The sequence below is a fragment of the Artemia sp. Qi Xiang Cuo genome, chromosome 3, assembly GCF_049724085.1.
Source record: "Artemia sp. Qi Xiang Cuo chromosome 3, ASM4972408v1, whole genome shotgun sequence".
Classification (NCBI taxonomy): Eukaryota; Metazoa; Arthropoda; class Branchiopoda; order Anostraca; family Artemiidae; genus Artemia; species Artemia sp. Qi Xiang Cuo.
In genome coordinates this window covers 32,611,343-32,625,042 of record NC_142796.1, presented here as the reverse complement: position 1 = coordinate 32,625,042, position 13,700 = coordinate 32,611,343, and the positions used below count along the sequence as shown (strand labels likewise).

Genomic DNA, 13,700 nt, shown 5'->3' with positions numbered 1-13,700 from the left:
TTACCCTAAGAAAACACAAGGTTCGTTAAATTAGAAAAAGATAGTTTTTTGAACATTCTAAATAACGTTAGCGTGAAGAGCAAGGTAATGCGGAGGGGGTATCCTCCTCATATACGTAATAATTTCTGTTCGTTTAAGTTTTAACGTCACTCCTTACTTTCAGTTGAAAAAACCTGATTTTTTTGTTAAATTTCTCAAAGGCACAAACAATTCTCAGGGAAAAACATTGAAATACCGCTGATTTTGAATAGCCGAAATTAGCCGATAATTTATTTTTCTTTATCCTGAGGCTGAGCCCATGTAATTTCAAATCTAGATTTTTGTGGTAAGTATTTATGTCATCAAAGCTTGTATTTATATTATTCAATGTTTGGAAAAAATTATGCAAAATACTCTTTAATTAAAATTTTTGTCATTGAACTTTGGCAAAGCGAAGGTTTAATTAATTGTGAGCAAAAAAATGATCGGAGATATCGAAATCGGTATAACAAATACAGAAAGTGATAACATCGATATATTCTTTAATCAAATTATCGTCCAACACTTCCAATTTAAAGCGAAACATCTCATCGTAAAACTTGTCTAATAACGGACTTGAAGCAAAACAGTGGTGCGCTTTCGTTGCCTTGGGGGGGGGGGGGGTCAAACTGAGGTCTGGGAGGGAGAGGGGGTAAACCAAGGTCTGGGAGGGATAGTTGGCCCCCTCCTGCCCCATAGAAAATTACGCCCCTGGCCGTGTTTCTTATTTATTTGTTTTAAATGGCATTACAACGCAACTGTTGATGAGAAACAACAAAAATAGGCTACACAAATAAATCAAAATGATAAGTAAATAGCCTAGAGCTATATCAGGTGTTAGGAGGGGGCGCAATTGTCGCAGCAGCATTGGACAGTGTTAAATGAACTAGAAACCGTACTCTTCTGTTGTGCATTGTAGGTCTAGTTCAGAAAAGGAATCTTACACTAAGATTACCAATACTGCAATAACCACTGGAAGCTTTGCCCGAGGACCCAGCCCAGCTGCCTAACAATTAGCCTATGCTAATTTACCTTTAGGCTAGTTGGAAAAATAAAACAGAATTCTCAGGTAGGCCTAACTTTGAAATTCTTACCGTAATCCAAGTACGCCAGGGTCCACAGCAGACATCTTCAATTATTCAAATATATTATTATATAAAAAGATTCAAAACAAAAATTTCACTCGACTTTTAGCAACCTTCAGTATGATGAACTAAAGTCTTTTTCCGGAGCGATTCTGCGTCATTCAAGCAGTCAATGTCCACGCAATTGCACCGTGATCTCCACGTGGACTTCTTTGTTTCCCAGAGAAACTTTATTACGTTTATAACAAGGACAGTTTATATAAATAAGGAAAACTGTGGCTTGGGGGCCATATATAATCTTCTTGGGGATGGGGTGCAAATGACAGGGCATCTTTCGTTTTTATAAATTGATGAAATTACACACATTAGTTGTTTTATTTCCCCCCGGATGGGGATTGCTCCTCCCAGGATTCCGCCGTGAAGCCAAATGGATGGCAGTCGTTTCGGTGGTGTAAAATAGAAGTGTGAAATTCGAAAGTGGAGTGAGGGTTGGAACAATCCCTAAAAAGTAGCTTTTGAAGGGAGCAGAACCTTTGAGTGTTTTCACTTTATTGTAAATGAAGTAAATGCAAAAACTGAGCTTCTTCGCCGGTGAAGTGTAAAGTATGCGTCGAATGGTATAAATCATTCCAATTTGATTAAGTATTGACAAAGCATTATAACCATGACGTAGCAATGACTTGACATGGCCCGGTGCCACGGGCGAAGATGGGACAAGCAATAGCTAGAGACCACTGTGCCATACACTGATGATTAAGCAGCGTGGCACTGAACCGTTTACCAAATCACAGCGCCAGGGAGAGCTGAAAAGCTTGTTTCTTGAGACAAGTACAAGTAAGAATAACCATCACATGCCGTGAAATGTTTTCAACTAATAAACAAGTTTCAAAATAATCAGTAGAAAAATAATTTTATCCATCTTAATTGTCAAATTAATTTAAAAAAAACAAAGTTTTTCCGAAGGAAGTAAAGAGCGAAGTTGAAACTTAAAACGGACAAAAATTATTACTTCACAGCCTATCTAATATATAGTAATAGAACTAGTACAAATAAACCAACCAAATATGTCTCCCTATGCTGTTAGGATTATAAAAACTAGCGGTTTACTGAAAACACAAAAGTCAAGTATAAAAAACAGGATCATTGATTTAAGAGTCAAAAGTGAGCATGCAGCCTGACAACACTAAACGAATCTATAAAGCTTTTTATAGTATTACACCAGTTGTGACATTAGTAACTTTCAGTGTACAATTAAAATTATCTTAAAAACATAAGCGTAAAACTAAATATTTTTTAATAACCGCGAAGTAATTGAACAGCATACAGAAATATTGGACTGATTTATCAAGCAGCATTTTGCTCTCACCAGCTATAACACCAATAGTGGGTAATATACAGTCTTAAACTGTAAAAAATATGATTTAGCATCACTTCAAATGAAGATCAAATAAGACATAATATGAACTCTGGAAATCCGATTATTTCTCTCTATACAAGAGTGAATTTCAACCTATAATACAAATTCTAAAGCTAGTCTATAGTCCCAATATTATCAAGATGGCCTAAATTTGAACTTGTGTACAAACTAATCATGACATGTCCTTTCAGAACCAAAACGAAAGCCAGTCATTGAACTGAGCCATTGTGCAGAAGTGATACCAAATTAAAAGTAAACAAAATAAAGCAAATCCTAAAATGGATTGTTGCTTTATCTTAAAAGGGATTGATTATAAAAGGGATGGATAATATTTTGATTCTATAAAAGGTGTCCTTAATTGATTTGCTTTTACTGTACCAAAACTCCTATACTATTATGTGTTTTCAGTACAGTGCTAGTTTTGTATATTCATAAAAGCATAGGGAAACATAATTGGTTGGTATATTTGTACTAGTTATATTAATATATATTAAATAGGCTGTGAAGTAATAACTTTTGTCCGTTTTAAGTTTCAACTTCGCTCTTTACTTCCCTCGGAAAAACTTTTTTTTTTTAATTAATCTTTGTTCGTTTTTGATTAAAATTTAATGTAGAAACAACGCTTCTTTATTTATACGGAATAATGTATGCTCGTCAGGGTTGCCAAAACTCTTAGGGACAAAAGTGTCCAAATCAGCCAATAATGGACACTTTAAGTGTCCCTCTAGAAAATTAGCCAATATACACGGTTGCCACTATGAATTTTCAAAACCTGTGAAAAAAGTGCCAAATAACCATGTAAAATTCGTCCTTCTTTGCTCTGCTACCTAACGGTAAGTTACCTGCGTAACTTTTGCAGGTATTTCCATCTTTGACTTTGACGCCACCAATAAATTAAGTTCAGTGCTAGTTCAACCTGAAAAGATAGCATAAGAAAATCGTCATGAGAATGTCAACAGAGAGAAATTTTATATCGATTATCGATACCGCTACCTATCTTAGTCGAAAAGTAAGGAACCAATCATAGAGATTCATTTTCACTTCGGCATTTTCATAAGTTATGCGAAAAAGATGCGAGTCGTTGATCTTCGGTAGGTATTAAGGATCTTTTGGTGCGACAAGGTCCGAACGGCTGTAGCAACGAAATGTCTATTTTGACCTACATGGTTTTAAAGTTAAACAAAAGACGTCGATCTGCTTAACCACTCAGTCAACTGGTTGGTCAAGTGGTTAAAATCGTTTAACAACACCTCTATCTTGCCGTTTTTTGAACATTTAGAAGCAGCCCTGAGCAAACATGACGTTTTCGAGAACTAAAAAAGTGAGAACACAAGACCGATTGAAATAAATTCGATTGAGTTATACTCGATAGAAACTGGCGACCAGCGTTTGACAAAAAATCACAGCTGAAAGTATAGAATATAAAACAGAAACATTGGCTAGCGGCTATAAATAAAATTTAGCCGCAACACAGCTTTTCTACGAAACTCCTTTCTTTCTATGACAGCAGTGTAATAATAGCAGTATGCACATGGCTACACGCCACAGGGATTTACGCGGAATGTGCCAGGAGGGAATGGCCATTCACTTTTTCTTTCCAGCCTTCTCAGCGGCCTTGGTGACTTTGCCACCAGCAGTAGGTTGGTCCTTGAGGTTGACTGACATGATGACAAACGTCAACTGTAAGATAGAAGAAAAAGATGGATTCAATAGTTCTATTATACCACATTGGTTATGACTTTAGGTCCTATTCGGTTGATAAATGGTGTTCGCGCAGGGCGCAAAAACATCTAAGAAAAATCCCCAAGCCGTTACCAAAGATTAAAAGTAAAGTACAAATTAAAAGCAGTCAAAAAGAGAAGAAAATAAAGACATTTGGTTTTGATTTGGAAAAATGTCCAAAAAGTGTCCTCTTTTTCAAAATGCTGCCTTTTTTGACCTAATAGTGTCTCGGTGTCCCTCAGAGTGAAAAATTGTCCAAAAGGCACTAAAAGTGTCCATTTGGCATCCCAGATGCTCGTTTTAAGTTTTAATGTCATTTCTGAGTTTCAGTTGAAAACTTATTTTTAATATAATTCCTAATTATCACCGATCTAGGGGAGATAAGACAGCTCTTAAAAATACTGCAAAAAAACTTGACAGCTAAGAAAAATTTTAGTCTATAACATAAATTTCATTATCCATACTTCACAAAACAATACATATTTTTCAGGAACGTTTGTTTTTCGATGAGCAAAAAGCTGTTTTTACTCGGCCGACTTTGCCTGAAAAATCCATAATAAAGATGGGACCTTCTAAATCATGTATTAACCAGTGGACTCTAAGAGGCCATGCTAGCAAAACAGATCTGTATGAGCGTTCATTTAAATGAAGGCATTTGTACCTCTTCAATGTATATAAATCCCACTTGATAGAAGTTTTCTGTACAGTGCACTTTCGGTTGTTTCCCGAACTTTTTTGAATGAAGCAAGTGCTTTTTTGAATAATATGACCAAAAAAAGCCAATTTCAAAGTAAAGGCAAGAGCAAAAACAAAGGAGGCAACGACGTCCCTTTCCTTTAACAACTACTTTTAATATTAGCCCAGGGACTTCATAGAAAGTGGAAGTGAGAACGTTCAATTCAAAACTGTTGATCAATCAAAATTAATTTTTGGTAGATGTTTAGTTGAAAAGTTTTTAGTTTTAGTTAATTTACGTTCGTAATAATCTTTTACTTTTAATATGACTAGTTGATTTATGAAACTTACTAAGAGGCTCTGGATGGGGAGTATATGTGAGGGGATCTTATAAGCCTCCAGTTAAGGGCTTTGGACCATAATAATAGCAATGGTACAGTTTTATGCTTCCAAACTCTTTCACTTAAGATATGGTACCAAAACTGCCGTTTTTAGTGCTCTATGGCACTGTTGGATGGTAAAATTGATAAAAAGCACGTAGATACGAGTAATAGGTTTAAAATCTGCCTTCCCGGGATATGCCTTTAAAATGAGTGCCATTAAGCATCACTTTTTAAATTTCTGCTATCCCAATAGCCCCACACTGTAAAAAAAAAAATCGTTTGAGATTCAACAAAAATTGTTTGTAACGTATATCAACACAAAAATTTGAACTTAAACAGCTGAAATTGAATATTGGAGACCATTTTGGAATTCCATGGTCATTATTGAATTTCCAATTTGCTGAGAAACAAAAATGTTGAATTTTCATAACCGAATTGAATTTTCAGTTTGTTGACAAAACAACATGTTGGATTTTAAGATCCTTATTGGATTTCCATCTTGTTTGCTGGATTTCCTGTTCTTTTATTGAATTTCCATCCCTAGCGTTGTTCAATTTCCTAGCTCTACAGTCTAATAGCTAGTTTTCAGTTTCCCTTTCTTCTTTCTAAAGCATCAATAAATACAAAAAAATAATCTCATTTATTTTACAAGAACAGAAAATTACAACAAAAAATTTCTCCCTGATAATATGACACCTCTTAACGGCTGTTTTTTTTCATGGTGGAAATCAGTAAATCAATGGCATAGTAGCAGGCCGACACAAGACACTTGAGTAAGAAATATCTTCCAATCAGGAAAACAGTGACACTCGGACCTGAAGTGAAGATGAAATCAAATCGAGGCACAAATAAAAGAAAGACTTCCCCCTTTTTTCTACCTCCAGAGGTGAACGGTTGCAATAATAATGCCACGAATCCTGTCTTTTCTGAATACCTTTGATTTACTCATCAGATCTCATCAAATCTCTTGTTCGCCGCCTCATAAAATCTGTGTGTTGTAAAACTGAAACCTTGCGAAATAGTGCTTAGATGAAGTACAACAAAATTGTTTTCAGCTTCACAACTTTGCTCAATCCCAATTTATAAGGTTTTAAAGATATGCAAGTACATTTCCTAAATTTTTAAGAAAAAAAAAACATTGATATGGCTTAAAATTCTACTCAAATAACAGGAATTGCATTTTCCGAAATAAACCTTGAGAAAAAGAAACTGATAACTGAAAATTAAGGTAAAATTTTGTTTTGTCAAAATTTCAATAATTATAGACCTGTCACGTAGGGAAATTTAAGGACCCTCTAGAGGGAGAAGGAGTGGAGGTAGGTACTTCAAAATACCTTCCCGGGACATACTTTGATACTTATATACTATCTGGAACACACGCGCTATATTATATAGGGAAGATGCGGGTTTCTTTCGAAACGGGTATCTTTCAATAGAGAAATGGATTGTAAAGCTTAGTTTGTTATTGGATTTACAACATTTAAACTATTGTTTTATGGGTTTTAGGAGGGAAAAGGTACCTAGGTTTGGTTAGGTTAGGCATTTAATATATGCAATGCTTTACCCCCCATCTCCCATCCCAATTTGCAAATATATAGCCGAAATTTGTTTCTAAACTATTATGTTTTTATCCTATTTTGTTTTTACTTCATTAGCATCAACCAAACTTCACTTTTCGCGTGTGTTCCAGATAGTACATAAGTACCCATACTTTATCCTGTAGACCCATCCCTGAAAGCTTCATTTTCCTAACCTAATTTCATTTTCATTTTGGCTTCCAGATAGCCAAAAGTAGCTAAAGTAGAATTGGTACTGTTCTATTAGCTGTAAGCCACGCAAGATAGATGATAAAAGAAGCTAGTCAAACAGGATCTCTCGACGGAGAAATAGATTGCAAACACTGGTTTCTAACTGCGTTTAAAATATTTAAACTTTATTTTTTGGTGGGCTTAGGGGGAAAAAAGGTACCTAGGTTAGGTTACGTATTGAATATATGCTATCCTTTACCCCCACCCCCTTATGTACAAATATATAACCGAATTTTGTTTCTAAAAAATTTCATTATTATCCTATTTTGTTTTATTTCGTTAGCATTAACCGAATTCCACTTCTTGCATGGTTTACAGCGAATAGAACAGTACAGTAGAATTTTACGAAACTTTCTTTTATTTATAAAAATGTTCTATCTTAAACATTTTGGGAAACATAAGACGCAAGTTATCAATATTAATAAACTAAACTGAATACTTACCATCACAATCAGACTGTCTTCTCTCTCTAATCTGAATGCCCCCTAGGTAAAATCGTCGCTTCGTCGTTTAAAGGTCTTAACATTAAATCTACTTCCGCATTATACGTTTGTACGTAGTTGAAGGAGATGATTTTTTTTTGTCAAATTGATCTTAAATCATAACAATCGAAAACAAAATAAGAGACAAATTATGTCTTGGGAGGAGGTTTAGTTGCCCTCCAATCTTTACGATCTCTTAAAAAGGACACTAGAACAAAAAAAAAACAACAGAAACGCATCCGTGATCAGTCTTCTGGCAAAAACATAAATTCCACAATTGTGCAGATAGGAGATCATAACCACCACAATAACATTATCTGATACGCTGAATCTGAAGGTATGATTTACATTAAGATTTATTGACTTTTTGGAGGGTGTTTCTCCCTTTTACGAAAATCAGGCCCTTTGTTTTTAGAATTCCTTTTTCTTCTGAGGCTTGGAGTCTTTGGTGGGTAGATATTAGACTTAATGGAATTTATACATTTGCAATCTGCAGAAAAACCCAATTCTTATTAACTGTTATGAAAATTCCAGTCTTGAATTTCGGTTACATTTAAGCTGAGTCGCTCCTTAATTACAGTTTAACACTAGTAAGGGCATTTCAGGTTCTGCAACATACCCTTCCCAGTTTCTGCACCATGCCCTCCCTTTTCCATTGGATTTCTACAACATGCCCTCTGACGTCACGGCATCCCTGTTTCTAGGGATCATTCCCGCCTGACAAGAGTTCAAAGGTTAGGTGACACTCCCCTTTTGTTTTTCTGTGACATGCCCTCCCTTTTCCCATATAATTCCTGTGACATGCCCTCTGACGTCATGTGACACATCCTTTTCCCCTATTTCTAGGCAAAATCATGTCTGGTCACGTTCCCAGGTGGTTGAAACTATTGATCGAGGATCAGTTTTTTTCTGAAGTGGGACAGTCAACATGGATGCCTATACACTATTAAATATTAAAAGTGTTGATGAAACGGGACCTAGAGTGCCTAAGGTGGCGGTGGAAATTACAAGGGGTTCCCGACTAACCCTAAAATGGGACACGATGTATAATGGTTATGTTATAACATTAAGCAAATTCAAGTCGGAAGAACAATTGTGTTTCGGGGCTAAGGTGAATATAGCGCACATACAGAGACTACAAGATAGATTAATTGCGCTGGCGAAATATATTGAAGAGACCAATTTATAGAGAACAGTCAGCGTTTGGCAGTGAGAGTGTTAAAAGGGACAGATTTGAGAAACAGAAAATCTTGCGTAATCTAGTAAAATTGGAAAAGTGGTTAGTTTTAGATGATGAATTTCTGGAATTATCTCTTCAAAGAAAGATATTTTCTAGATAAATGCTTAACGATATAAAAACCGATTCCCCTTCTTTGGCCTATTGTATGAAACTTCGTCGTCGTGGTCCCCAGGCTTTTACTCAATTTATAGATATATTGATTGATACAAAACAAAATGATATTGTGGTTTTGCTCTTAACCACTACATAGATGGCCATTTTGTAAAGCTCCTAGGAGACATTGTTTGAGAGTCAGTTTGTTTTTGGAAGTTGAGAAGTCAACATAAAAAAAATGTTTTACACATGTCCATTATGCTTGTATACTTCGGGCAGCTGGTCATCCTGTGAGAATTGTACTTTTGCTGATGACTATAATGAAAAGTGTAAAATATACAATCCGTGTAAATTGCACAGAGGACATGCTGTGCAAATTAAAGACTGGACCTCCTGTCTTGAAGAGGTTCGTAACTGTCATATATAGAGGTTTCTTGTGCTCTAATTGTCACTATGATAAATGTGATCAATAGGAAAATACTTATCCTGACCTGATTGCAAAAAACTCTAAACGTGATTTCAGTTTGTTTCTAAGAGACTGGTACCTTCCTGGTTTTAAATTATTTTGGGAAGAAGAACCGAGTCTGCACTTCAATTACTGGAACAATAAGGGTGTCTGTTTTTATGTCATCGTCGTGGATGTACCGGCTACTTTGGATTATCAGCTAACATATTTTTATTAGCCTATTACAGAAAATAATTTTTGATATGAAAATATTATCTGTGACATTGCTCTAAATAAGCAAATTGAACCACGTGAATTTTATAATATGAATCAGAATAGTATTATTGACTTTACAAAGAGATTTAATAAAAATGAAGTTACCCTATGTTGTAGAAAATGTGACCCTGACTTTGCACGTTAAGACGAATACAGGTTGAATCTCGACGAGCTACCTGCACTTATTTTTTCGAATGTTTACCTATACGTAGAAGAAGAAATTTAAAGGACACAAACTTTTTGGACAAAAGTAGGTTTTAGGCTTCTGCAGTGAGACGATACCCAAACTCTTGTTTGTATTTATTTTTATTCGATTCAAACTTGTTTTGCATATTCAATTTAAGTTTCACTCGTTTTAAGATTTATTTATTCATTTACATTAATATATATTGAATGTGTGTTCGCATTGATTGTTTATTTAATTTCTGTTGGTTTTAAGTTTCATTTATACTTTAATATAAAAATATTTGTTTTCGTTTTAAGCTTGATTTTCTTATTCAATCGAAGCATTACTCGCTTTAAGATCTATTTATTCATTTATATTATTACATGTTGTATGTTTTTTGCTATGATTCTTTATTTAATTTCTGTTCGTTTTGGGATTCATTTATTCTTTAATAGTAATTTCTGGTCGTTTTGAGTTTGAATTTTAACAGGTATTTGTTTCTGCTGAGCTTAATTTTAAAATGGCCTTTACTCTTCTTTGAAAAACTTATTTTTCGGAAAGTTTTTTTTTAAATTAATTTTTTTTAGTTTTTGATTGCAAAAAGTTTCAAGTTTTTATGGTATGGGGGGGTGCTTACTGTCCGATTATTCTTGAGTTCAAAAAACGGATCTAGAACTTTCAATTTAAATCGAATGAGGCTTTTTTCAAAGTCTATACGATTACCTCTTTGATAAAAACCTTATATATTAACAATAGACAGCTTGCATAATTTGTGGACAGCGATTGACAACAATGAATTGATTGAAAAAATAGCTCCAATAAGGTGGTTTAGAATATTTAATTTAAAGACACAAAGGTATCCCGATTGTTTGGAGTTGACATAAATAGTAATTTGTGTGGCAAAGCAATTTTGAATCCATCACAGAGTATGTATTTTAACCTTATAATTGGATTATTGTGACAGACATCATATTCTTTTTTCACATACAAACCCCTTCCCATATGGTATAAACCCCCCTTAATAAGTTATGCCCCAGGGCATAACTTACAACGCCTACCCTTGGGCCCTGGTAGGCTGTGTCAACACCGGAGTTTTTTGTTATCAGAACTTTGAACTATTTTAACAAAATGTCTATCTCAAAATTTTTATCTGATGCATTTAGGGCGTAGAGGAGGGAGAGGGGCTAGTTGCCCTTCAATATCTTTTACTCTTAAAAAGTGAACAAGAACTTTCAATTTTCAATCAAATGAGCACTCTCAAAAGTTTATACGAGCATCCCTTCCATAAGAAATAATATGAAGGATTCGGTGAATCCTTAAATTACAACCTTTGCCCTGAGGGCTTTGGGGGATTTGTAATCCTCAAAGACATAAATTACAGAACTTAAAACTACGTTTAATAAAATGGCAGTCTTAAAATTTTGATCGGATGAGGTTGGTGGAAAGGTGGACGTGAGAGGGGGGTTAGTTGCCCTCAAATCACTTTCGACTATTAAAAAGGGCGCTATCCCTTTGAATTTCCAATCGAATGAGCCTTTTTTGAAGTTTCTACGACAACGCCTTCTATAAAAACCTTATATGCACCCAGGGCATATCTTAAAACCCTTGTCCTGAAGGTTCTGGGGGAGTGTCCCCCTCAAAAACATATTTTCTATCTGGAAATCAACTACGCTGAACAAAATGGCTATCTCGAAATTTTGATTGGATTTGTTTCGGGAAATGATGGGCGTGGGGGGGGGGGGGGGAGCTAGTTGCACTCCAATCACTTTCGACTATTAAAAAGGGGACTAGCTCTTTAATTTCCAATCGACTGAGCCTGTTTTAAAGTTTCTACGACAACGTCTTCTATAAAAACCTTATATGCCCCCAGGGCATAACTTTTTTGCCCTGAGGGTTGTGGGGGAATTTTCTCCTCAAAAATATATTTTCTATCTGGAAATCAACTACTCTGAACATAATTGCTATCTTAAAATTTTGATTGGATGTGTTGGGGGAAATGATGGGCGGGGGGGGGCCGGGCGCTAGTTACACTCCAATCACTTTCGATTATTAAAAAGGGCACTAGCCATTTAACTTCCAATCGAATGAGCATGTTTTGAAGTTCCTACGACAACGCCTTCTATAAAAACCTTATATGCCCCCAGGGCATAACTTAAAACCCTTGCCCTGAGGGTTGTGGGGGAGTATCCTCCTCAAAAATATATTTTCTATATGGAAACCAACTACGCTGAACAAAATGGCTATCTCAAAATTTTGATTGGATGTGTTTGAGAGAATGATGGGCGTGGGGGGGGGGGGCTAGTTGCCCTCCAATCATTTTCGACTATTAAAAAGGGCACTAGCCCTTTAATTTCCAATCGAATGAGTTTCTTTTGAAGTTTTTACGACAACGCCCTTTGAAGCTTCTACGACGACCCCTTCCATATGAAGTGCCTGTGGGAAAAAAAATTAAATAATAAAACATTGGAGCCGTATGGCCTTTACTATAGGCAACGCTACAGCGTTGCCTCTGAATAAATAAATATACATACATTTTTAAAGCATTTCATTTTTAGGGCACCAAAATTTATTTTATAAAGGTAAGAAAGAGTATTTTCAATTAGAAAGTCGTTCAATCGAGGATTCACCATAAATCTTGATAAATTCCATGTAAGTATGTCCTCGACTTCAAAAAATAAAATATTTAAAGGGCGTGAAAACCACAGCTTTTTGTTGATAAATCTTGTACCCGTTTCCGATTTTGAATAATATATTTCCCTCTCTGTTCAAGAAAATTTTTAATATGAGGTGTGTAGAATGTATACGGCAAGCCAAACGGATCGAAAAATTCTATATTGCTTCTTGTTTGAAATATGCATAACCAAAGCCCCAAAGCCCCAATATGCAAAGCCCCGTCTTTACACTCGACGGACTGCTATTAACAATGATTATGGTATTGTCAACAGTATTGAATATGCTCCAGGAAATCTGAAAGTATGTAATAAGATTTATATTTGGACATATAGGGGTCCATCTTAAATACGTCAATTATTTGTTCCGTGTTCATGGCGCCAAGTCTAATAAAACGCTGCCGTCAGGAGTAATTTCCCAATAGGTTTCAAATTGATTTAGCGAGAATAATGCAATGCTTTCCTCCAACGGTTTAGCAAAGGTACACTCTATCCGTACATTTCCCGTCCAAACAATGCTCATATCTTGAGTTCCAGACAAATCTAATAAAATAATGCCATGCGTTTTCGCAAACATTTTTGCACTGAGAATCTCGATCTAGGGGTTGCATTGTCAGTTTGTAGAGGGTCCTATAGGATTTATTAAAGGATAAATTGTAGAGTGGGGTTCCATTTACTTTACATACAAACGATGAAAGTCCAAATAATCAAATTTATGCGGGGAATCTGTCCATGATCCAACAGTGCCTGCACTTTTTACCAAAGCCAATGCCAGTTTTGAAGGAATTTTGCCATTGATAAATGACGAATCGGTATAGGTACGCGTACCAGCAGTAACATGACGCTGATTCTTGATTGTATGAGGCACGAGCAATTTGATATTATTTCCAGAGGATCTTAATTTTTCAATTGCCAAAGCCAAAGCTCATGATTTAGTTTCCCAACTAAATGTAAATCTTTAGTTGTCAACTCTTTAAGAATATTGTTAGCATCAACATTTTTTCAATATTCATATCCAATTGTCATATCTCTCAAATGCTTAGGACATTGGTGTCACCAACACGAATAGTATATAGCTTGCATAATTTGAAAGATAATTGCTAGTGCTCACCAATGTTCCGTTTATATAGACACTTATTTGTCGAAATAAATTATGTAATACACAATTCTCGTAGGATAACCCCTCGGAGGCACCTGGTTTTTCATTGTTGATTTTTTAAC

At 35.5% G+C, this 13,700-nt stretch overlaps 1 protein-coding gene across 2 annotated transcripts in view; it reads right to left on the bottom strand.

The window, feature by feature from the left end:
- Positions 1-1,263, bottom strand: part of Drat (Death resistor Adh domain containing target) — an 84,153-nt gene extending 82,890 nt beyond the window's left edge. For both annotated transcript variants that reach the window (XM_089085746.1, XM_089085747.1), the window contains exon 1: positions 1,113-1,263. In XM_089085746.1, the coding sequence (XP_088941872.1) occupies positions 1,113-1,147 (35 nt within the window). In that variant the 5' untranslated portion in view covers positions 1,148-1,263. The remainder of the gene's footprint in view (positions 1-1,112) is intronic.
- Between the last annotated feature and the right edge of the window lie 12,437 nt (positions 1,264-13,700).